Source organism: Choristoneura fumiferana, chromosome 17 (assembly GCF_025370935.1).
Source record: "Choristoneura fumiferana chromosome 17, NRCan_CFum_1, whole genome shotgun sequence".
NCBI lineage: Eukaryota > Metazoa > Arthropoda > Insecta > Lepidoptera > Tortricidae > Choristoneura > Choristoneura fumiferana.
Window position 1 is genome coordinate 18,950,007 of NC_133488.1, and position 26,446 is coordinate 18,976,452.

The 26,446-nt window shown below is 38.1% G+C and overlaps 2 protein-coding genes and 1 pseudogene across 4 annotated transcripts in view; 1 reads left to right on the top strand and 2 right to left on the bottom strand.

Moving 5' to 3' along the window:
* Positions 1-9,231, top strand: tra2 (transformer 2). Of its 3 annotated transcripts, XM_074100221.1 has the most exons (8): positions 1-170; positions 287-417; positions 2,837-3,017; positions 5,382-5,510; positions 6,176-6,348; positions 6,700-6,753; positions 7,115-7,263; positions 8,734-9,231. In XM_074100221.1, the coding sequence occupies exons 1-8, from the start codon at positions 156-158 to the stop codon at positions 8,757-8,759; spliced, it is 858 nt and encodes a 285-aa protein (XP_073956322.1). In that variant the 5' UTR covers positions 1-155; the 3' UTR covers positions 8,760-9,231. The 3 variants fall into 3 exon arrangements, with proteins under 3 accessions (XP_073956322.1, XP_073956324.1, XP_073956321.1); XM_074100223.1 differs by having other exon boundaries at positions 2,837-2,999; positions 7,115-9,231; XM_074100220.1 differs by having other exon boundaries at positions 3-170; positions 7,115-9,231.
* Positions 8,027-26,446, bottom strand: part of HPS4 (Hermansky-Pudlak syndrome 4 protein) — a 24,385-nt gene continuing 5,965 nt past the window's right edge. Inside the window, exons 5-10 of the mRNA XM_074100219.1 lie at positions 24,293-24,387; positions 23,223-23,454; positions 21,530-22,665; positions 20,611-20,794; positions 14,666-14,883; positions 8,027-13,870 (exon numbers count right to left, since the gene is read on the bottom strand). Of these exons, the coding sequence (XP_073956320.1) occupies positions 13,702-13,870; positions 14,666-14,883; positions 20,611-20,794; positions 21,530-22,665; positions 23,223-23,454; positions 24,293-24,387 (2,034 nt within the window). The 3' untranslated portion in view covers positions 8,027-13,701. The remainder of the gene's footprint in view (positions 13,871-14,665; positions 14,884-20,610; positions 20,795-21,529; positions 22,666-23,222; positions 23,455-24,292; positions 24,388-26,446) is intronic.
* On the bottom strand, positions 14,891-20,528 carry LOC141437037 (uncharacterized; annotated as a pseudogene).

Sequence of the window (26,446 nt, forward strand, 5' to 3'; positions counted from 1 at the left end):
CATCATCCACCATTGCTCCACCATTTTGTTTTTCATTCAGTTAGTGAATAGCGTCAAGGCGTGTTCGTGCGATATTTCTTAGGATTCTTGTGTTTATAATAGATTAAAGACGCGTTGATTGTTTCGTTTTTGCCCTACTCATTATAGAGTTCATCATGTCGGATCGAGAGGTACTATTATTGTGTATTGTTAGACATTCGGTCGGAATCGTACCGCGTGTTTTATTTCGTCGTATTTCGATTGTTTGCTATATCTACTGACTAGGAAATCTTTTGGGTAATTTCAGAGGAGTCGCTCGAGGACTCGGAACGGTTCCAGGGAGGCGCCCAAGCCGCCGACGATGTCGCGGGGCCACAGCCGAAGCCGGTCGCGGACGCCGCCCCCGCCAAAATCATCTAGCAGGAAGTATAGAAGCCCGTGAGTACCTATTTAACAAAACTGACCTTGGGCGGATAGTTGTGTAGTGTGATGCTATCCATTTGTAATTATCAGTAATGGAACATAATCACATAATCCATGATTTTGCAATAAAGCATGTACTGTAACCTCGATTTCAAGGTTAGCCATGATTTTTGCGCCGAGTCCGTTGCGCAATTTTGTATGTATTTTAAAGTTGTCCTTGTGAACATTTTTTCATGGGTCATTTACCTAGTTACTGAGTTGAGGAAATCAGTATTATAACATTCCTCTTGTTTAGCCTATAATTCTACCACAATGCCATGACAACCCATTGTTTTATCAATAACTACCATTGATAGTGGGGTTTATGTTGACTGATAAGAGTTGTAGTTTTTATTACCATGCTTTATGCTCAATTTAATATTTTGCTAGTGACTATGGTTTGTTTGTAGTCTAACCTTAATTTTTTGGAAGGCACTGCTTAGATCAGTCAAGTTATGAACAAAGTTAAAACACTAAAACAACTTGACAAACGGCATAGCCATTTCCCATCACATTAGGTTCTGATTTTAATCCTTAGTTGAATTTGAAATATCAATCAATTTAGGCTTTTAAAGGCAAGTTTAGACCAGCGTGAAAAATCTTGCAACTTGCATTACACTGTGGTGCTTAATTGAAAACTTCAAACTCATTTGCTTTACAGCCTCGCAATGTAATACAACTTGTGCTATCCCATTTGTTGTTGGAATGTGTTCAGAACTCAGACTTGAGAAGAAGAGTTCTTGTAGGTTTGGGTCCCATGCACAATGGCCAGGTCAATTGTTGGCTCTCAATCTGACAAAGCCATTTGCATAAAATATACCACTTCTTTGGTATTTCCTTTGTGTAGGGAAATGAGCGAGCATCCATGAGGCTGACATGATCACCTGGAGTGTTCAAAGCCTCAACAAAATAAGAAAAAAAAATGTGCTATTTTTCTTGCAGGTCTAAACTGGGCTTAAACAGACACATATGAATGTCAAAGAATACACCATGACTGCAGAAACCTCTCAAATCATATTACAACTAATCTTATTGATTAATATTATAATAATTAGATGGGCCGAACATGGGTTTCACCGAATACAAATAAAAGTTATTAATTTGCAAATTGTTTGTCAGAATCAGAAAGTGTTGAATAAATTATATTTTAAAATTCAAATAATAACTACTTTCAGTTTGATAGTGTAACATTTAAACCAACAAATAATGCTATTGCCACTTTTAGCACTAGGTACATGCAAAAGTATCGATAGTTTGCTTAACAGTAGGAGGGACTCTAGTTCCATCAGTTTGGCATCTGTCTTTTGAATTATGTTAGAACAAAGAGAATATAGATAATGTTAAAATTCACTAAAGTTTTATTTATATCAGGGTATTAACAATTTATACAATTACATAATCAATTTATTGTATCAGTCAAAAATTCTTGATTGCAACTCTTGATTAAAACAAAAAACTTGCTTAATTATTCAAAATAAAGACCACATTGATTATATTAACATATTATTTTCTTATAAAAATCACTGTAGCTTAATCTCAACATACTTATATTTTGGTTTTAATCAATAGCCATCTTTTTTAACTGCTGTTATTTGAAATAAAGCTGTGTCAACAAAAACAAAGCCTCACTGTACCTCATAAAAATAACACATTCGGCCCATCCCTAATTATAATATCCATTAGATGGACTTTAGTTTTTCATGCAAGATTGACCCATAAAGTTGCTGTTCTGCATGTAATTTAGTTAATTTATTTCATACCCAAGCTCCATAACATTTGTCAATAATACCTAACTCGATAATGGAATGTGGTTGTTAAATTTTTAATTAACTTGAACTGCTGATATGGAGTTTTACCGTATTAACCATTTACTAAAATAGGAATAGGTTTTTAAGTTGTTTCATGACACGTTTCATGGCAAAATCCTCGCTTATAAGGAAGTTTGAATTGGCTGGTTAATTCTGGATTGGCAACTGAATTGATATTGGGTGCCTGGGTGGGCAAATTTATATGAAAATTAAAGACAATGCCTATGTTAAATTAGCGTGATTTACGTGATTGTACGCTAGATTGTAATGACGATTAAAGGTAAACGTCTACTTGTCGGTATCGTACGCATCGCACGCAACGGATCGTAGTATTCTTTGTATAGAAACTCATATAAGTGCGTCCACCTGTCCGCATCTTAAGCATCGCACATTTCTATACAAAGCAACAAATCCCATACGTCCGAAGCGTACGATGCGGATAAGTGGACGCCTACCTTAACTGAACAGTAAAAACATATTCTTTTGGCCCACCACTTTGAGTTTGACATGGCTGCTGTACATACTGTATTTAAAACGCAATGTTGATCCATAATGCAATATAGTTAATAAGTTGTCGTTATTGTCAGATCTGTGGCTCGGTCACGGTCTCGGTCGGGCACCCCGCGGCGCGGGTACCGCTCGGCTCGCTACTCCCGGTCGCGCTCGCGCAGCTATTCCCCTCGTGGCTCCTACCGCCGCTCGCACTCTCACAGCCCCATGTCGAGCCGCAAGCGCCATCAGGGCGACAGGGTGAGGGTCGCTTCATATGTACGTAAACAATCTTGGATGTGTGGGAGCCGAGTGTAACTAACAGAGCGGCATATAACAACATTGTTTGGATTTATGATAGTGTTTTTATGGTAGTAGCTAATGCTTAAAGCCGATTGATACAACAAACACAAAGAATAATTTATTGTAACTTGACCAGAAAATGTTGCACCACATCCTCTCTATATACGCCTCAATGCAGAGAACATGCTTTGGCTGTAGTTCTCTATATGGGCCAAGTGTGGATTGGGCACTTTACACACCATTAAAAATGCTTTTTAAATGTGTGCAGGTTTCCTTAGGATGTTTCCCTTCACTGAATGTTGAAACCTTGTCACTAGTACAAATTTATTTTACTAAAGCTCCATGACGATCATCCAATTATGATCATGCAGGTGTTTGTCCTAATAGGTCATTAAGTTAAAAAATAAAGGTAAATTTTGTTTTATATTATCTTTTTTGTTGTGAAATATGGCACTCTGATTCTTACACTGGACTCTCGCACAACTTAATTATGATTAGATATATTTTTAAGTGTAGCATTTAAGTTTGACACCATTATTAATTAGTTCATAAAGTACTGCAGATTTATTAGAACTGCTAACACAGTTAGGTGATTTAATATTCATGAATATTTACATTAAACTAAGATTTATGTCACCTTGCTGTGGTAGTAAACCATTCACATTTTTTTTCATCCACTAAGTAATTTATTGCTTGCATTGGCATTATTGATCTAGAAGCTTCTATATTGGCTTAGGCTCTAGTTACTTTGAGAATTAGTTATTAATTTAATAAATACAAAGCATTTAATAATATATTTTATTTTCAGCCGCTGCAGAAGGCAGGAGCCTAAGATAAGATAGATGTTGTATTTCTTTACAACTTCATATGCACTACTTGTGTTCCACATTTTGTATACTATGTTATTGTATTCAATAGGGATCTCTTTATCTCCAATGAGAACCGTTGTGAATAAACTGGTAATCTACATAGCTAGAGGAAATTTACAAAGAAGAAAAAAACTGTTTATTGAGAATAACAATATACTTTGACTTACATTGTACAGCAGCAGTAGTAATACAACAACTTAAGAGCTTGAAATAATCTCCACACAGCTCGATTAAGTAATTAGAGGGTGTTTAGATCTTTTTGAACTCTTTGAGTTTATAGTTGACGACCGGATGGCCAAGTGGTTAGCGAACCTGACTATGAAGCTTGAGGTTCCGGGTTCGATTCCCGGCCGAGGCTGATATTTGTATGAATAATACGATAGTAAAGTATGTATTTATCTATATAAGTATGTTTATCCGTTGCCTAGTAGCCATAGTCATAGTACAAGCTTTGCTTAGTTTGGGACTAGGTCAATTCGTGTCAAGTGTCCCATGATATTTATTTATAGTTAAACTAGCTTTTGCCCGCGTGGAATTCGGTTATCGCGCGCTGTTCCCTCGGGAACTGTGCATTTTCCGGGATAAAAAGTAGCCTATTTTATTCTCTGGCCCATAAAATATCTCTATGCCAAATTCACGTCAATCCGTCGCTCCGTTTCGACGTGAAAGACGGACAAACATACAAACACACACAATATTATATATATAGTATGGATACAATACTACAAACAGGACTTTTCACGCTAAACACAAGAGTAATATTTACGTCGACGTTTCGACCGCATTACAGTGGCCGTGGTCACTAGTAGACTGAAGTTTCTTTGAGTTTATCTACTTCTGCTGACTGTACATGTTGTCTTTGATTTCCATTAACTTTTAAGGGAACATTCAACAGGTCATAACAAGTTAGGTATATATAGTTTCCCAAAGACACTGTTTACTGCCTACCTCTGTTTAAAATATAGTCAAGAATTAAAGTCGTTAAGTTTTTGATGGTGTCATCATCATCATCTCAGCCGTAGGACGTCCACTGTTGGACATATGCCTCTCCCATGGACCTCCAGTCGCTTCGGTTGGCAGCGGCCTGCATACACCGTGAACCCGCGGCTTTTGATGGTGTATTATATAGTATTTTTTTTATTTGGAACAAAAAAATAATGTTTGCGTTTTTGCCAAAAAGTTAGTTACCAGGTAGTTTCTATCAATGCACTGAGCCGTCTATCGAAGTTAACGGGAATCCAGAAAAACATGGTGTATATCGAGTAATTCATCTACCCACCATGTAGACATGTCGCTTTAACAAAGCGTGGTCGTATTAAACCCTAGTAAGTTTTATTAACATGATCACTGATCATATGCAGGCATTTGTTAAAAATCGTGCTTTTTGTTAACTCCCAAAAGTAAATTTACGAAGACAATTTACGAACAAAGATTTATAAGCTTGTGGTAATGCTCTTCTTTTTGTCTTCAGGAAAACCCCACACCGTCTAGATGCCTGGGGATCTTTGGTTTGAGCCTGTACACATCGGAACAGCAAATTAATCACATCTTCTCAAAATATGGCCCGGTCGAGAAGGTGCAAGTCGTCATAGATGCTAAGGTGAGTCTAACATTACTTCTGTTTTGTTTAGTTACTTGGGAGTTTTGAACAAAGTGACATTCAATTTATTTTATTCTAAAAGTACCAGATTTAAACATTGCCTTAGGTATTTTTGAAAAGGAAGACTTATGTATGTATGTATGTATGTGAACTCTTTATTGTACAAAATAAGTAAAGTAAGTAGTAGTAGTATTGTAGTAAATAGTAGTACTTATTCCTCCAATAATAGATTATTTTTTCTTCATTTATTTCTTTTAAAATCGGGGCAGCTCCAGAGGTTACAATCTTAGGGTTTCCGTATTAAACAATCACTGCATTAAAGTATTATGCTGAAATTAATATCAATTAGGAACCTTAGGTCTGCTATCCCTTTTAGTAGTGAAAAAATCAAATGTAAGCCACCACAATCAAAACAATTATTGAAAAAGGTGTTTCTATACAAATTGCTGTGGCATTAAAACCTATAGCTTACTTCCAGTGGTCATAGAAACTGGAAACTTGAACTTGTCTGTCTATGTCCAGTAACCAGTCTAAAAAGTCCTTCGCAGATTAAGTCGCGAGTGAGATCTAGTGTACCATAATTCTAAATTTCTGTGCTATAGCACTAATTTTATTGCTATTTATTTGGTGTTAACATCCGTAATAATCCGTATCATCCATTTCAGACGGGCAGATCCCGAGGCTTCTGCTTCGTGTACTACGAGTCCCAGGACGACGCGAAAGTAGCCAAGAACGAATGCACCGGTATGGAGATAGACGGCCGCCGCATCCGTGTTGATTACTCCATCACACAGCGCGCGCACACGCCCACGCCTGGCATCTATATGGGCAAACCGACGTGAGTACCATAGAACCCACCACAATCTGATGATTTGTATCATTTTTTGTCAGATTTTAACCTCTGCCTAACTGAAAGGAGATAATCGACTTAAAAGTGTTGAAGAGGCTCAAACAAGTAGTTGTACCATGTGTGCATGTTCTCCGTCCAACTCTCCGTCCGAATTGCTTTGCGTAGACTAGTTTTATGCCAGGCTCCTATGGGTTGGTAGATAAAAATGAACAGATTTAGAGTAAGCCTACTTTTAGACTAGTTGGAATACTAAAGGCCTGTTTGTACAATCTTAGTGTAAGCTTAAAGTTTTTTTTTTAATGATGGCGTTTTGTTTAAAATGAAATCTTTTGTCCGTAGCGTCAGCGGAAGAGGTGACAACGGCTACGACAGGCGCCGAGGTGGCGATAGAGAGTAAGTTATTAAAATATACTCTTGCTTGATGTATTCAAACAAATTTAATATCCAATCATTGTATGTATTCAGTTGGAGATTGATAACTAGATTTCTTGTGACAGAAGGTAAAAGTAGCGAGTTTCTAAACCCTTTTCTAAACCCCATTTATTTAGATATATTACTACAAAATTAATCATAGTTTTGTATTGCTTCGTTTTTAACAAATTCTATTGATTTTGTACTGATGTTTTGTTTGATTCTGGGTTTCTGGTAGATATATTTTTTGGGTGTTCTCCTTCTAGTAATGTGTATTACTGATTCTTATACATTTTAAATCTAAAATTACCTTTGCTCATATTAACGTACCACTTGTTTCCAGCGACTACTATTACCGCGGCGGCGGCGGCGGCGGAGGCGGAGGCGGTTACCGCGAGCGCGACTACTATCACCGCGGGTACCGCCACCGTTCCCCCTCGCCGCACTACCGCCGCTCGCGCCGCTACGAGCGCGAGCGCTCCTACTCGCCGCGTAAGTCCTACTACCATCCCGACCGTTAAGCAACGCTAAGCCATGTTAAAGATGCACCACACCTCCCAAGAGCTGATTCTATGTCAAATGTGGATGCGTTTGACGTCGATTCTTGCGGTGTTGGTGCGAGTGTAGTCTCAGTTTAAGTGCACTATCCACGACTTGTTGCTTGACAATATTCTATAGTTTTCTGTAAAATTAATAGACAGGGTTTATAAGACAATGTAATAAAAACAAGTTGTATTATATTCTGCTATTACGGTTTTAGCTCTGTCCCAAATTGACTTGTTCTAAAATCAAATTGAGCATTATAATTAAACTTTTCACCAAATTATAAACATCTAGCTAGATTCTAGATGGTGCAAACAAGAGTACGCGAGGTGAGATTCTCTTCAATTCTGTACATGATCGCATCTCCGAACAGCACGACCGTGGATAGTTTGCTTTAGTCGCGTTCTGGCTTAATCATGTTGCAACACACTCCCTATAAGTAACATAGTAAAATTACGTAAAGCTGCAAGAAATTGCATGCCATTCCTTTGTTTAGAAATGTGTATTTTTCTCATTGTTGCCAGTCATTTTAACTCTTGTGACTCTTGATAATCTTGAATTCAAATTTCCACTTGTTGAAATATGATTTAGCTGGAAATCCATAATTAAATGTGCATTTAATGGACTGGAGTCACCATCTCTGGTTGCACTAAAGTCAGCCAGCCAGATTGCACTGAAAGTCAGTCTAAATTGTTAATACACATGCTAAAGAAAGCCCTTAGTTTCAGACATGCGTATTGTTAAATTAAGTAGTAAAGTAAAACGAGACAATTTATAACAATTATAAGAAATGTCTCCTGACATTGCAATTGAGAATGCCAAAATAGTTTGTTTTTATTTTGTATAATTGATAGGACTAAGTTTTTTATTTCAATATTGCAAAGTCAGTGTTTCCCCATCAAGTCACAGTATTAACGTTTATTGGCATTGAGTTGTAATAGTTTTATTAATGACGATGTATGGGGAAGCGCTGGCGACGGGGCCGCGGCTGTGGGCGCCGGTTTCGTGTTGGACACCCTGGTTACTTCCCTCTTTGACTTTGCAGGTCGTTATTAGTAAGTCCTGACGCTGAGGTCATCTTCTGACGTAGCATAGATTTTGATACACCCCATGATGTATCCGCTGGCCTCTTGCATTTATACAGTATCTGTGTAGGCCGGTCTAGTTAATCGAATATTGTTAATTTGGTGTCGATTTGTAAATAAAATGGTGTAGTTATCGATCGTTCGCCACGATCGCACGTACTGATGTCCAGTCAGCGAGAGAAACTCGTTTTTGTTTTTGCATTAGACGTGATACTAAAAGGGTCTAGATGTAAGTTAGCCTGTAACAGCCCAATCGGGCATAGTTGCCTCTAGGATGTAAAATTAGAGCTAATAAAAACACTAAGTCTAATATTGATTTTGTTTGTTTGAAAAGGTATTGAAACAAGAAGTAAAGGATGAAGTTCCTTGAAACTAACTGTGTTGAAGTTTTGAAAATGTTTGATTGAAAAGTCCTTTCGAAATGGCGGTTGCCGAAAATCCCGACCGGCCGGTGGGTGCCGAAAAGAACAAGTCGGTGCCGAAGCGAAAATTTCGGAAAAAAGTTGGCAAATGTCGAAGCGCAAAGAATATGATCGAGTCGGCTGGTCCCGGTATAGGACCGCCGCTCGCCTAGCGTCCGCAAGACTCAAGCCTCGCGCAGATCATATTCTTTATCTTCCGACAACCGAAACACTAACTCAAAACATCCACTTTTTCTTTTACCTGCTCCTCAACGTGATCTTTATGCATTTTTCAGAGACATAGTATGTATTTAAATATAATTATATATTATGGAAATGTTGAGAATGACAACAGCAAATTCACATTCTTACTTTAGTGTAGACTTGTGTTGTGAGCGACTTGTTAAATAAACATTAGTTTTGTAATGTCATTCTGGTTCTTCATTCACTACATTCTGCCCCATCCTTTATTCCTTTCTGACTATTGGTTTATAATATAACAATACGATTACAATAGGCATTCATAGATAATCCCATTGTAATTCGTAGCCAAGTTTTTCTGGTAAATAGTTTTCATGCTTATTGGAAACAGGATAAGTAATGCATGTAGATTGGTCTTATCATCAGTCGTATTATGTACATAATACTATTGGAATCATTAGAATATTATTTTTTATTGTATTTACTTGTAACAAGTAGATTGTGGGATCTCTTACAAATAACACACAATTCTCTATTGGGTTTTTATTAAAATCCTTAACGATATCTATGTATAACTATCGTAAATAAAAATATTACATACCTATGTGTCACATTGGCACTCCATAAAATGGCAACATTTCAAATATCCTTCCCAAATAATAAATAATGGAATTGTAAAAATATATAAACAAACAACAATTTAATTAAATAATTTGCAATAACGTTACTTATAAGCTCAATAAATTAGGATTTGTAAAAAATGCATTAACAAAAATATAGCTGGTTATCATTATCATAGTAGCTTCAGAAATGGCGGCTCAGGATAACTTCGGCCGCATTCCTATTTAGTCACCTTGGTTGGCAATGCACTGTCCCCTTGCTAAGTCGATAACTTCCGCGTCCTAATTTCTAGTTATATAGTCCTAGGTGATAATAATCGTTTAAACATACATTCCTAGCCCACATGTGGACAATAAGGACGAATTGGTAAGGTGACAAAATAAGAATGTGGACGAAGTTATCTTGAGCTCAAATGGCAAGCCTGGAGACTAATATGATTTGTTTTGGACGCGTTTCGCTTTGTACATAGTCTTATAAGCTACAAAATACTACTTATTCCACGTTTTCACGAGACTGAATTCATAAACACGACATAAACGTCCTCGGACGTTAATGATTTCTATCAAAAGTCTTTGCTTGACACTTACATCAATAAATTATTTAAATAAAATGATCTCGCGTCAAAGTGGAATAGCACAACGTAACAAATTCAACAAGGAATGTCAATTAATACTGAATAATTGTACTTAAACATGGAATGAACGGTGTAAAGCTAAGGCGATACATAATAAAATGGCTATGCTTAATATACTTCGTTTGGATGGCAAGATTGAGCGCTCGTATTTTCTACGTGGCAAGAAATTTATACCTAATGGCAAGAATAGGGAGAGCTATAACTGAAAATGATTCGGCCTCATAAATATCTGCACAGTACAGTCGCCATCACATATTTCGGAGCGGTGATCAAAAATATCGGAACATGCTCTCTATAATTATTATTCAGGCTTCGATATATTTGGTCACCTTGGCCGCTCCGAAATATTTGATGGCGACTGTACTTCACCTTGACCCTTAACCTTAATAAGGTAGAGGCGATTTAGCGACCACTTGCATTGAGTTTTGCACTTGCATTTCCATTGTAATTATTGAAAATACGACTAGCTATAAAAATAATCTTTATCAGGTATGTATTCGATAGCTGCTTTTGATTCTGTGGTACTTTGCTCTAATAAATGGTGCCAGGTTAAAACATTTAGTAAGCTATCAATGGAGCAACTAGTACTATTTAAACATTACTAGTATTTTGAACATGAAACTACCGTGAGACTCACTCATATTAAATATATTGACCCGGATAACTCAGGTCTTAAGTCGAGTTTAGCTCGACATGTTTCGGGCTAATCCGTAGCCCTTCGTCTTCGGAGCTTCGTCAGTTTCGTCGGGTAGTCGCGCGAGCAGAGCGGCGGCGCGCAGTGCGCGTGTTGCAGCAGCCGCTGAGTCGCGTTGCTCCGAAGACGAAGGACTACGGATTAGCCCGAAACATGTCGAACTAAACTCGATATAAGACTTCAATTATCCGGGTCAATATATTTAATATTACTAGTATTTATCGACGCCAGATGGTCATTTCAATTTTGACAGCGCAAGCTACCAAAATGAGGAACTAAACCAACCTATCTTACCCGAAAGAGGAGTTGTATTATAATAAAAAAAAAAACCCAATAACAAACATTCAATACACTAGCTGCCGTATTTTGCAAAGTAAAAAAATAAGTATATTATAAACTGATCACTTGATTCAGCTTTCTGTATTATGATAACCTACCTCGGTTCACGAAAAGCCAGAATCGAGGCTTTTGAACGATATGGTACAGTGCAGTTTCACCTGTATTACGACTCCTGTAATCGTTTGTTAAATCATTTATTACATGGCCAAAGTCAAAAAATTGCAACTGTTCTAACCCCGCATTTACACAATCGTGTTCGCCATTCGCGACAAACATTCGTATACGAGTGACGTCGCGAACTACTGTTCACACATTCGCGGGGTGAATTATTTTGACATTCGCACACGAACACGGAGGACGTGATAATGGCGGCATGCTACATCTATTGAGTTTATACAATTAATTCTAAAATTCGCACTTCACTCAACTCGCATTTTGTTTACACGTCCTGTTGAGTCAGGCGCATGGACGTACCATTAGTCTCGCATGAGGCACATGTGCCTCATGGGACAGGGAACCTGTTATGGGCCTGTTTCACCATTCAAGTTGCTGATATTTTGCGTGGCACATGTCTATGAAACAGTCTCTGTTTGATCTAATAAAATCAGATATCTGTCACATAGTTAGCAGAAACTTAACAGAGAGTAGTGAAATAGGGAGTAAATGTTAATTACACATTCAATTTTCTTATTGAAATTCAATTAAATTCAATCAGGAATTATAAAAATATTCACCCATTGGCTTGAAATGATTGTCCTTCTAATATCAGAATAAGTTGTCTTACATCTAGTTTTGGCGATATTTCTAAGCCTTACAACAATAAATAAGTTTGCAAATACAATTATCTAAAAATCTGACAAGGTTGGACTACGTACAGCAAAATTAAAGTGCTTAATTTGGTTAGGCATACCATACTTGCTCATTGATCTATGGTCATGGTAACCGCTGGTAGATACCAAGCTTACTGACTGCAAATTACATTGTTAGTTATGATTTAGTCGTTTATGTAAGTAGCACTCTGTATGCAGCTGCAGTGGACTATGGGACAAAGAGTTTAGTTCAATGAGTACATATGTGGACGATGTGCTAAGCACGCGTTGTTTTGAAGCCTATTCAAATAGAAATAAAGTAGGTATTCTTATTTTCACTAGACATCTAACTTTACTTCTAGACGGTATCAAAGATTGACTGCATCAAAGCTTATCTATAAAGTTAACGCAAAGAGGTTATATCGAATAGACGGATGAATAGCGACAGAGTAATATCAGTTTGATCTACTCTAACTTGGTTTGGTAATAATGAGTTAGAAGTAGAAATGTATATTTCGGCATTTTGTACGTCATCTCCATCATTTTGATTGTTAGACAGTCATTATATCTTAGTGAAAGGGCCGATAATCGTCTCATTAGCGATTGGAAATTACAATGAAACGTGGAGTTTTCAGAACTTAGCCGTAATATCATTCAATATAACGTCTTTGAAGTAACGAAAAGGTTTGCGATCTAATTACTACAATTAGCTAGTTGGGTTTGTATACAAAGTGTCTAATACGTACTTAGTTTAAAACATATATCAGGGTATTTTGGCGGACTATAAGTAATGAACAAAAATACTGGAATGTCTTGCCTCTATCGGAGATACCTATATCTCTATATTGGAGAACCTCTCGTTCACGAAACTGTCAGATTTACTTCCTATAAGCACCATGTGCCTACGATAAGGTGATGGCGAGTGGCCGAATTGCACTAAAATTAAAATCTAGTAGACAACTTTGAGATTTGCGTCATATTTGTAATTGGGTAAAATAAATGAGCCAATCGCAAGCTAGACTTACAACAGTTAACGAACCTCTTGGTACAAACGCCATCTAGTGATATTTCGTCTGTCAAGAAAACTTCCTTCAATTGGTCGAAATGATGGCTGCTTTTACAATGTATGAGTGAAAATTGTGAAAGTTTAAAACATACTGTTAACTGTCAGGTGTGGGAATCGTATCGGTGTGTATATATACACAACACACCTATACCATTATAGATAGTTCTCTAATTTTTCGCCGAATTTGATTTGATTACCATATGATTAATTTCCCAACTGTTTCATGAGGACGAACTTTATTTTTAAACTAAGTATTTCAAGATTGTTTTAAAACAAACCTAACCTAAAGGGCTCTACAGGATAGTCTTGAAATATATCCTGAATAGTTTAGTTTCATAAAAAAAAATCGTTCGTCCATATGAAACAGGGATTGAATCATTTGCGGAAAGCCAGGAATCTGTGCAGTAATTCAGTGGTGTGTGTGAAGTTCCCAATCCGCACTGGGCCCGCGTGGGAACTACGGCCACAGTCCTCTCATTCTGAGAGGAGGCCTTGGCTGGGATGATGATGATGATGATGAAAGCCAGGATCTCGTGTTTATATGATGGTAGCGGCGTGGTCGCGGTGCAGGCGGCGGCGCGCGCGCAGCGGGGCGGCGGCGAGGGGGTCGGAGGGCGCGGGCGGGCCGGCGCCGCGCGCGCCGCTCTCCTGGTAGTAGATCTGTGCGCCGCCCAGCGACACCCCCACCACCACGCTCTCGTCGCTCCTGGAATGACAATAGCCTATTAACGTGCTGTTAAAGTTGATGCCGCGTTTACACTCGCGTACGAGTCGCGAGACAAGGCACGAGGTGAGTGTGACAAGACGCGCGCGCCTCGCTTGGCCTCGCTCGCGACCGGAGCGGTTTTTGGGCACGAGTCAAAATGCCGTGTTTACACGGGATTTACACTCTCGCCTCGCGACTCTTACGCGAGTGTAAATGCGGCATTACAATCGCACTCTCGCTTCATTCCAGTTTGAACCTTGTGCTGAGCAGGTTGTAACGTAGCTCATTTACCATCGATCACGCGAGCTCCGAGTCGACATACGAGACGAGGCACGAGGCGAGAGTGTAAATCACGTATAGCAGAACATCGAGCATTCGGCAGTTTTAAATTCGCCAAACTGGGCCCGTACTACGATGTGCAAAATGCGAACTTCATATCTTGCCATCTCGCTGACGCTTATATTATTTAATAAAAGAGAGGGATGGACCGATACAAACTTCGAATTCCGTAGTAGCCCCGCTAAACAACGAACCGAGCCAAACATTGCCACGAACGTTTACTCAATCAGTCTAGGGAACGTTCCAGTAAATGCTCGCCAAAAATTTCATTATTGTTTGACGGATGCTTGTCAAAAGGCTCGAAGCAAATTTTCCGTCGTTTCGCTTGAATGCTCGCTAAAACGAAATTATGAATGAATTAATGAAATGAGATTATTAGTGACCTCTGGTTGTCACCCAACGAAATAAAGGTGCTGAAGGAGCCAAGTATTGGTGTGTGTGGAGCTCTCACGGTACCTGAGTATCATTTCTGAGAGCTGCGGGTCTTTCGCCAGCTGGCTGTGCAGCAAACCCATGGTGGCGATGTCGAGCGCCGCCCAGGGCCCGCCCTTGCGCACCGTGCCCCAGTCGGGGTCCAGCGTGAGGTAGCTGTAGTCGCAGGGCTCCGCGTCCGGCCCCGGCGGCTCCGTGCACGCCGCCTCCACGTTGCCCAGCGCGTTCAGCGACGTCTCCCACTGGACACACAAATACACATAATGGGACACTTGACACCGAGACACCTAGGGAGACATCCATAAAGTATACTCGAACCAACTGAATAGTGACCCACTGTGGAACCTCATTGCTTGACAAGGGAATTTATTATGACACTTACTGTTCTACAGTTGGTCAGGAATCAAATGGTTCGACTGTACGTCACACCAATTTTGTCACTTTCATAAGTTTCAAATACTCAAAACTCAAACTAAAACTTGTTTTATCATAAGTTAAAAATAATAATTATCAAAAAATCCAGGATATCTTACAATAAAAAATATTAATAAATAACTAAAGTATAACAAAACATAGAAGTTGAAATCGAAAAGAACATCAACGAAAATACGCTGCGACGACGGCGGGCTCCTAGATAAGCAGTGGCGTAGCTAGGTAACCTAGGGCCCAACTGGTAAGGTTTTTTGAAGTAAATCATTATATATATATAATGTGTTATAATTACATTAGGCTCTCAATTAATGCAGAAACGACGAAACAGAAACAAAATTGTGTTGCTCTGAAAGGAGAACATTTTTTTTTTTTTTTTTTTTTTTTTTTAATCTTTATTTATTATGGAACTTTGATCAAACGATAATGAACATGTGAGAACATTTTTATTAACCACAATATTACAAACATATTATGTCATGTAAAAAATCAACTAAACACTTTACCTGAAAGGAGAAACAACATTTAATGCTAATATTCCGCGTATTCTTCTATTTATTATTAATTATTTAATATCTTGTATGTCATTACGTTTTACATATCTTTTCAATTCAAATCCAACTGACAACTTTCAAAAGCAAGGCCATAGACAAGTTAAATGAGGAGCTATGAACCTCATTTACATCTCCCCCCCCACATTAAGAACATTTATTCTATTTATTTCTATATTTTTATGAAACTATTGAAACTGGTACTAATTTTGTAACATGAAAAAGATTTGATTCAGGTTTCTTATGCCCTGTGTTTATTCTGTAAATCGAGTTTGACAATTTTTCCACAATCTCATAAGGACCAATTTTTAATTCATCAAGTTTTTTCCTATTTAACCGATTTCCATTTTCAACGTAAACCAAATCTCCTACTTTCAATACACATTTTTTTCTATTTTTGTCAAATTGTTTTTTATTATAATTGTGTGATTTTATACTATTTTCGAACGCTATTTGTCTATCTCGTAATAAATCATTATGTGTATGTTCTTTTTTCAATTCATCCGGTAAAATATCAACGTTTTTTCCTTCTAGTAAATACCTAGGTGAAAAACCTGTCACTGTATGTTCCGTTTCATTATATTTTTGGACGCATTCGTGTGCAATAGTCGTCCAAGCCAATTTATTCTCTTTTTCGTTTATTTTGCACCGTATTTTATTAACTAGCGTCTGGTTCAACCTCTCATTTAAACCATTCGAAAATGGAGCATTTACTGCCGTGAAGATAATTGGAATATTTTCTGTATCTAAATAGGTTTTGAACTCACGTGAATTTATACCCGGGTACTGATCGGATAGAATCATTCCAACCTTATTTCCCTGTATTACTTTTTGAACAAGCTTTATAAAATCATTTGAACTTTGGGTTTTAGAAGTCAGAATAGTGGCATATCTCGAGAAATGATCCACTAGTAGATGTAAATATGTCTTTGTAGAACGAGATCCGCCAAATCCACCAATAGTGTCTATGGATATTATCTCAAAAGGATAAGTAGCAGGGCCCAAGTGTGACATTAATCCAAATTTGTATTTGCCTCTAGATTTGTTTTTTATGCAAATTTCACAATCGTCACAAACTTTTTTGATAATGTTCATCAAATTTCTCGATGTATAAAATGGTTTAACTTTCTTTTCCAGTTGTTGTATGCCTATATGGCAGTAGTAATAATGTACATTCTCTATGAGTTTTTTAGAGTACTCTTCAGATAAGACAATTTTTTCCTTTTTTCCTATATTTTTATAGTAAATATTGTTTTTTAGTTTAAGTTTATCTTTATAATTTTTATGTCTTCATTTTTTTCTTGATCACTTATTATATCTTTTAGTTGAATAAAATTTATAATTTTCAAATTTTCATCTTGATTGTCACCTGGTTCTAACACCGGATTCCTACTCAAACAATCAGCTTCTAAATTGTATTTTCCTGGGGAATATATTACCTCAAAGTCGAACTGAGATAGATAATAAGTTAGGTCTCCCAATTCTTCATCCGTTCTAGCCTTAATGTTCATTTTTTCTAATGGCTTATGATCAGAGAAAACCGTAAACCTTTTCCCTATAAGCCAGTATTGCCAGTATTTTACTGATTCTTTTATCGCTAGACACTCCAAATATATAGCTTTTTTCTTCTTCTGTGTATCGTTCAATTTTCTCGAAAAATATGCACACGGTTTTTCTTCTCCATTAGACTGTGGTTGTTTCAAAACTGCCCCAATACCTTGAATTGATGCATCGGTATAAATATGTATTGGCAGTTCCGGATCGTAGATTGCTAATATAGGTTTCATACATAATAGACTTTTTATCGCCTCAAAAGATTCTTTACAGTCCTTCGACCAAATAAATGGCTGTCCCTTTCTTAGCAAATTGTGTAGAGGATTTAATACAATAGATATATTTGGCACATATTTCCCATAAAAATTTATTTTACCCAAAAACTGACGAACATTTTTTTGTGTTTTTGGTGTAGGAAATTCTTTTATAGCAGTCAAATTATCTTTCAACGGAGTAACTGTATTATTTTCGATTATGTGACCTAAATATTTTACCGAATTCTGAGCAAAGTTACATTTTGAGAATTTAAGTCTAAACCCTTCTTTTGAGATTGCTTCCAGTAGTAACGATAAGTGTCTAATGTGCTCTTCGAATGTTTCAGAAAATATCAAAATATCGTCTATGTAATTAACAGTAAAATTGGAAAGGCCGTGTTTCCTTATAATGCTGCTTAATATCCTCTGAAAAATGGCCGGCGAAGTCTTTAAACCAAACGGCAAACATGTCCACTGAAAGTGTCCTTCTTGAGTAACAAATGCAGTTTTTTTCCTGTCCTCGATTTTCATAGGGATTGACCAAAATGCTGAGTTTATATCCAGTGTTGTGAAGAATTTACAATTCCTAGTTTTGGTCATTAAATCTTCAATTAGTGGAAATGGTTGTGATTCAGGAACAACAATCTTATTTAAGTCACGAAAATCAATACATAATCTCGATTTTCTTCCATCTTCTTTTTTGTAGGCTAATGTTACTGGTGCGGCGAAAGGACTATAAGATTCTTCAATTAACTTTTTTTCTAGTAATTTTGATATTTGCTGTTCTATTTCTTTCTTATCCTCAATAGTACACCTATATGGTCTTTTGCAGCAATATTTATCTATTAATAAATCCACATGTGCCTCATAGTCCTTTACAGTACCTATATCGTATTTATCTTTTGCAAAAAGTGATGTATATTTGCTAATTAATTCATCTATTTCAGATTGTTGCTGATGGTCGAGATGATTTATGAATATATTAAAGTTGGCAACCTCTATGTGCTCATTAAAATTTATTTTGTATTTATTTTTGGTGTCATTTCCAGTTTTTCCTAAGCTGCTCACATCTTTATTGTTATTATATATTTTCCCTTCTATTTTATTACCTGAAAAGTCAGGAATTATTCCAGAATCGGCACATACTACCTTCTCATTATATTTATTTTTTAAAATATCAATATTTTGTGTAACTTCCAATTTTTCGTTTTGAGTGAGGCGAAATTTTTTTATACAATCTAATCCAACCAAGAAATCGTAGTCAAAATTTTCCTCATCTATCACGAAAACATTTATTATCTGTTCCATGTTTAAGATTTTTATCTTTAAAGTCACTATACCTATAGACTTTTTTACGCCATTAATCGTTTTTAGACCTGCAGTTTTAATATTATTCTTAATCGAATCGTCATTCAATGACAACAATTTTGAATTTATTAAAGACACATTTGATCCTGAATCATAAACGCCAAAGACATCCAAGGTGTCATTTAACAATAACTTAATTTTGATTAATGGCGGGATTTCTAGTTTTTTGGATCTATTTCATTTAATTCTGTCTCCAATTGAGAATTATTAACAGTTCTTATTTGATCTCGTTTAATGCCGTCACTATTTTTGTTCCTGAACCAACACAAAGATTCAGGGTGGTACCGATTTGTTTTGTTTTCCTTTTCACAAATTCTGCAGGGCCGTTATTTTTCGTTTTTTTCTTTAGTTTTATTTTCAAAGACAACAATTTTCTTTTCCGGAATCTTTTTACCTACCAAATGTTCTAAACCTCTGAGATTATTAAATAAATCTTCGGCTGCTTTCAAGTTTTTCCTGTCAATTTTGTCAGCTACAAAATTTGGCAACCCTGTAGCTATAAGATCTATCAGAGTCGGTTTGTCCATAGTTTTATTTATCTCTAATAAAAGACGTTCTTTTTTTAACGCGTATTCTAGTAACGATCCCTGTATATATCTGAATGACATAGCATACCTGATTGGCGACCAACCTTTGTCCGCATAAGTTTCGCAAAATATTTTTGTCCACATCGACCATTCCGAGTTGACTGTATATTTTATAAGCATTGAACTATACCTACCAGTCAAGACACGAGTCCTCTAAAAATAACCTAAGAGCTTCAATCCTCTTCGAATCTTCGTCTATTCCTAATCGGGTACATTCAGTTTCAAAAGTTACTATCCATTGACACACATTTGACGTTTTTCTGCCGAATTTTTCTATGACGAATTTCTCAGTCAGACTTCTTATATTCTGAGGCTTTGACACATCTTTAATGCCGGAAATACTTTCTAAAATTTTTGTCAATGTCTCTCCTGAAATCCCAGCCGCCGGAGTCTGTTCCCGAGTTTCTGGTGTAATCTCCTCCAACAGATATCCCTGAAATTGCATATTTCCATCTTCATCCATGTAACTCTCGCTTATTTCTGGTGTCACTGAAATCCACACTTGCCTCTTGTCGTGTCTTCTTTGCAAAGTGTTTCTTACTTTTTGGAAACCTTGTGTTGCTAAAATCGTATCATGTAGTCTTACCGGTTGTAATTTTTCCGGGATTAAAAAGACACGTTTATCAGCATCCGTAATTGAAGCCATGCAGATTACATTTGTTTTCGGATCTTCACCCGATTTAACTACGAATTCAAACCTTAATTTCTCCATCGCTGTTATTTATTAGCTGTAGGAATGTTGTTTTATAATGTGTTATAATTACATTAGGCTCTCAATTAATGCAGAAACGACGAAACAGAAACAAAATTGTGTTGCTCTGAAAGGAGAACATTTTTATTAACCACAATATTACAAACATATTATGTCATGTAAAAAATCAACTAAACACTTTACCTGAAAGGAGAAACAACATTTAATGCTAATATTCCGCGTATTCTTCTATTTATTATTAATTATTTAATATCTTGTATGTCATTACGTTTTACATATCTTTTCAATTCAAATCCAACTGACAACTTTCAAAAGCAAGGCCATAGACAAGTTAAATGAGGAGCTATGAACCTCATTTACATATACAAATACTTTAAAAATGCTAAGCAGCTTTATCATCAGCTATTAAAAAAAGCAGAATTTCGAGGGCCCCCTGAGCTTGAAGGCCCCGGGGCACTGCCCCGCCTAGCCCCTTTGTAGCTACGCCACTGTAGATAAGTCAATACACACTCACCAGTGAGTTGATAACGTCAGCGTCGTCTGCCGCGGCGACGTCGACTAACGCGAGCAGCGCCATGTTGTGCAGCCCGCTCACGAACAGCCCGCAGCGCTGCGCTCGCGTCGTGTACGACGGTAGGGCTTCCAAGTCGGAGTCCGAATCGCCGTCGGATTCGGAGTCACGGCGCTGGCCTTTTGGCCTGAGAATATCCAAGAGTTTTCTCTTAATTATAATACTGTTTTTCGTCTTATTTATTTATAGTTATTTTATAATTATAATGGAGACTTACAAGTAAAACCAAAGGGCCTCTATTACAATCGACAGTACAACAATCTATTTTAACTAAAATAGTAGTAGAATTTTGTAAATTCTCCATAATAATTTTAATTTACTGTCTGAATATAATTTAATCTTTTATTAGTTGGATCCTGAGTCTATAATCCTGTATTTTTGATAACTATATTACAATTTAAACGCGCATGAGAAAAAATATATTTTTCACACCTCTCCTTCAGAAAAGTAACTTTTCCTCCCTGGCGAGAGGGAGCAAAGTGCAACTTTTCTGTTCAAGGCTTTTCTAAGTGTTTTATTGCAAATGCCATTTTTTGAAGTTGATAATTGTAAAGCCACGCCATTTTCTATGCTGGTTGTTCTTTAATAATATTTAGAATTATTTTTTTCAAGTTTATTAATGCTCGGTGTGAAAAGTTTTATGAGCCACTCGGGAGCAAAATTATTTTCATCTTGGGCGCTAACACTTGAATCCCTCATTACGCTTAGGATTCTACTTTAGAATCCCTCGCTACGCTCAAGATTCTATCGTAGAATCCTTCGCTACATTCTGGATTCAATGTACGCCCTCGCCGTAAATACACCATTTTGCTCCCTTGTGACACAAATAACTATTTTTCCTCGTTTAAATAGAAATACCAACCTGTCATGAAATGTGATCTGTCTCTCGGCAGCGGGCGTGAATTCCCTTAGCTCCAGCGGCGTCATGACGCGGCTGCTGTACCCGCTCGACTTGTCAGAAAACGCCAGGTGACTCAGCTTCTCCATCAACGGAGTTAGCTGGACTCCACTCAGCTTCTTCTTAAAACTAGCCGCCTCAGAATCAGACCCCATTTGAGAGTCAGAACTCTCCGACAAAGACTTAAGAGGTAACGAGAGCGATTTCCGCCGCGACTGATCCACAGTTTTAGTGGAATCCTTCGCTATTTTCTTGGGCGTTCTTTGGGGTGATTTCGTCAACTCCGAATCGAAACCTTCAAACTTCTGCTCGCATAGCTTCATGTTGAAAGTAAACATGTTGTTTTCTTTAGACGCGTCTTGTTTCATGCTAGCGTAATGCTGCTCGAGATACTGGTTGAATAGAGACTCCGATATAGCGACGCCGTCATTCCTAAATACTGGGAAGGATGGGTCGTTTATTGTCATGGTGCTAACGCTCTTTTGCATTTGGTCCGGAGACATGTCGTCATTCAGAGGGACGTTGGACCTTTTTAACTTGAATTTCGACGTCGCTCTGTTGGTGTTTTTAAAAGTTTCCTGTATGTCCGTTACGCTCGCAAGTTTCCTTATTGGCTCAGGCTTGTTGATATAATGATCCGCTATACAATTTACATCGATTACGATTTTGTTGTCCCGTTTCTCGTTTTCTATCATTTTGGCACTGTTCTCTATGTTTTTGAGGACGTCGGGCTCAGCTTCAGTTTTGTCTTGGTGCTGGGAATCGGGGTTTTGGCAGATGGACAGCATGTTTCCGTGGAGACGTTTGTATTCTAGCATAGGCGTGGAACACACGCTGGTTTGCCCAGTGAAGACCTTTTCGTTTTCCTTAGTCTCTTCATCGACTGACATTTGCGTTTTGAAGCTGAGAGATAGTTTGGTGGGGCGAGGTCGGGGCTTGTTGGTGAATGGGACGACGTCCGGCATGGCGGGCGGCTTCGACTCGGAGGGCGGGGGCGATATCATCGTGTGGTCCTCTTCTGGCACGGCGGTGAACAGCAGAGACTTGTCTCGCTTCATGCCGGTCGGGAAGTCGCGTTTGTCGCGCTCGGCTTCCTGATTCTGTGAAAAGAAATATGCTGTAAAAGTTAAATTTTAATACGAGTAACCAGTAAGTTTTTGAATTATTATTTAATAGAGTTTCATTCGCGATTTCGCAAAAAATCCCATTAGAGGTTCGTTCATTTCATAAACGTTGTGTGTCTCTAATCCTAGCGGGTGAAATTTTGCGATTTTATCCCGTTCCTATGGGATTTCAGAACAAAAAGTAGCCAGGGGGGGGGGAAGGGGAGTTGGGTTTGTAGGAAAATTAAATTGGTTGACTTTACCTAGACCCAACAGGGATTAAAGTCTATATCGAATATAACACACACAGAATACATAAACACGACATACAATACAATACAGCGAAACTTTTTTCCACATACAGCAAAAATATGGAACCAACTTCCTGGGATGGCATTAACGCAGTGGTACAACTTAGGGTTCTTTAAAAACGAGCCTATCAGTCTCTCAAAGGGTCTGCAACGCACCTGTGATACCCCTCGTGTTGTGGTTGTACATGAGCGACGCTCGTTTGCCAATAAAAATTTGGAAATAAAACATGTAGTAGTATTTACCTTCTTAAACCTGGCAATCATCTCCTCCCCATTCTGGCTGAACTCCTGCATCTTATCCGCCTCTCTCTTCAGCCGGCTGTACATCTTGTTAGCCACGTACACCACCAGCAGCTGGGCGCCCAGCGGGAGGGGGGTCGCGGTCTGGAGGGTCTCCGCGGGGGACTTTATCCGGTAAGGGTCCACTACTGTCAGGTAGGATGTCAGGCTCGGAGGCAGCTGGGTCGCCACGATTCTGGGGAGATGAGGTTTTTAAAACCCACGTGTCAACTAATTTGTTTTTAAGGTCAACCAACTATTTAGTATATGTTATTCTGTCCCGTAACTCAGAAGACATCAGTGATACACTTTGTTAGAAAAATGTTTGCAATTTATACTATTAAGCTGTGTTTCCACCAATAATATGCGAGGATGTGTTGCGAGGAACGTGTTTTTCACTAACCAATAGAAACGTTTCATTACCCTCGCCTCGCTCCGCTCATCTGTTTCCACTAGAGATGTGCTGTGAGCGGCAAGATAAATGAAGCATTTCTATTGGTTAATGAAAAACACATTCCTTGCATCACATCCTCGGAGTGACACTCTTTCCCGGCCCGGATAACACCGACATGGAAATACCAACCGACAGGTTGACAGGATCTTCTATGGGCGTGTACTCAAAAAACAGGGTCGGTATTTCCATCCCGGTATTAGACGGGCCGGGAAAGAGTGTCACCCCATCCTCGCTCATTATTGGTGGAAACGCAGCTTTAGCATGCTTAGGAGATGAGCCATAAAGGAACTGCCTTAAAACTGTCACAACTCCCAACTTTTACTGGATTTCTACCCCATAAAATCATACTTTTAGGGGCTGTTTCACCATCCATTGATTAGTGTTAACTGGCGGTTAGGTGTGATGCCGTCTCTATTTGTTTTGTTCGAATAGACGGAGACGGCATCACATTAAACCGTCGGTTAACGCTAAATCAATGGATGGTGAAACAGCCCCTTAATGAGTAACTCAGAAGACGTTGCCATGGCAATAAGCTACACTAAAAAGTTGATTGACCCAAATATTGTCTCTGGTAACTCACTTGTTATTATAGAGCATGATGCCGCCCAGCACGCCGCGCAGTTTGCGGCACTGCTCCAGGATGTGCATCGAATCCAAGTACACAGAAGTCGCACTCTGTAAAATGAATTCATACAATCAAACATGAAAAAAAAAATGCAAAGAAGACTCGTATTGTATCACTAGACTTTATCAGCTTAACCCTTTATAAGGCCCCATTTATTGGAGCATACCACCACAGAATCAAAAGCAGCTATCGAATACAGACCTGGCAAAGGAGATTTTGAAAGCTAGTATTTTCTATAATAACAATGAATATTGTAACTTATTACTAAAACAATAGGGTTGACTTTCCAAATCAATGCATGTGGTCGCTAAATCGCCTCTGGCTTATTAAGGGTTAAAGGTTATTTGCCACCGGCGAGGCGAGACGAGGCGGGACGAGACGAGAATTTAAATTTGTAAGGCGGCGCCCGCGGCGGCCCGCGAGAATGTATACAAAGTTCAATTCTCGTCTCGCCTCGCCGGTGGAAAATCACCTTTACTCGCGTTAATCATTCGATCTGGCATTGGAATTAGAAATTGTGGGATTCGATAAAAATTATCGAAAGAATATGCAAGTGGGCTATCGCTTATTTCAGAAAGTCGCTATGTATATACCTGTCTTTTCTGTACTGCTTGCTAAGTGTTGGTGTGCAATAAAGAGTTATTGTATTGTATTGTGGGCCAGTTTAAGACGCTCAGTATATAATAATAAACCTAGTGGTTAACTTATTTTAGTATAATTTTGGGAATGGAATCGAATAAAATCCCGCGCGCTACCGATACCGCGATTATTCTTGTGATTTTAACCTCGCAAGTCCTAACTTTTTTATCACACTCAGTTCCACACACCGAGCCATGAATTCTCAGTTTTGTGATTTTGAATAATTTTTAAGTGTACTCCACGTTGAACATTCGGCAGTTATTTTCACAATTAATTTGTATTTTATAGAGTACACGAGGACTTACGAGGATAAATATATCTGAATCACACGGCAGTTTTCTGTCGGGGACAATCAAGCCTTGTTGGTTGTCAGCGCGATTCCAGCAACGCAAATAAATATCGGCCTTATCTTGGCTGTTTAACTTCAAACGGGAAACTAGAGGATGTATGTAGACCAGGGGTCGGCAACCTTTTGGCAGACATGGGCCACATAGTGAAAAAAATAGATAAAGGCACTTGTAAGATAATTTTGTACCTAATAGGACATCTACATACCTAGTTACCTATTGTAGATAGGTACTATAAGTGATATTACAAAACAGTTGCGGGCCGCAAGGAGATAGGTCTCGGGCCGCGCGTTGCCGACCCTGATGTAAACATTTTGTGTAAAAACAAATCTTTGATAAAAAATGTTAACCTACCTACTTAATAAACCGTAACATCTAAGTATGTTTATTTGCAAAACAGTAACAGTTACCAGCGCGAATATCTGACAACACAAAGCGCTCATATCATAAATATCTGATACGACTCTATTTCTAGGGCTGGTAGAATATGTCAGATATTTTTGCACGCTCTGCTGTGGCAGATATTATATCGTATGTCTTGACACAGATATGTGCCAAATTGAAGGCTAACTTTTTGTATGTCTTTTAAATCACAAGAATTTGTGCTTATTAAAACAGATGAGATTTGAATTCAGTACTTTTATTAGTTCCAACATACGAGGGGTACAGATGACTGTACCATGACTATGACATGACAATGCAGATCCTTTAACGGGCACAGATTTTCAGTCTTTTGTGATATTTTTTTATGGGGCCCCCTGTTTTTAAAAATTAGTGCGCCCCCCTGGCGGTTAGAGTAAAACTGCAAACGATTTGATAACAAGAAGCGCCAGTGCTAATATCAGTGATGGCGTCATATTCGTAATATTAAGAGTTTATTTGCTAAACTACGAGCCTCGGGTCACTGCAAGTCCGAAGCGCTCCGCTGGTTGCCCTAGACTATCTTAAGCGAGCAATGAGGGCTATCGCGAATGAATTCGCCGCTAGAGGCGCTAGTGTAGCGTGAGGTCTCCGAAATGTCAAATAGTTTTTGGGTGAGCTACGCGGGTTTATTTATAATTATAATAATTTTATGAATATTTTGCAATATCTGAAATTAATTATGGCAAATATGCGTTCCGGG

Excerpts from the sequence above, each read along its gene's own strand:
- tra2 (XM_074100220.1), top strand. Across the intron at positions 3,018-5,381 it reads GGGTGAGGGTCGCTTCATAT|GAAAACCCCACACCGTCTAG; the intron begins GTACGTAAACAA and ends TTTTGTCTTCAG. Across the intron at positions 6,754-7,114 it reads CGCCGAGGTGGCGATAGAGA|CGACTACTATTACCGCGGCG; the intron begins GTAAGTTATTAA and ends ACTTGTTTCCAG.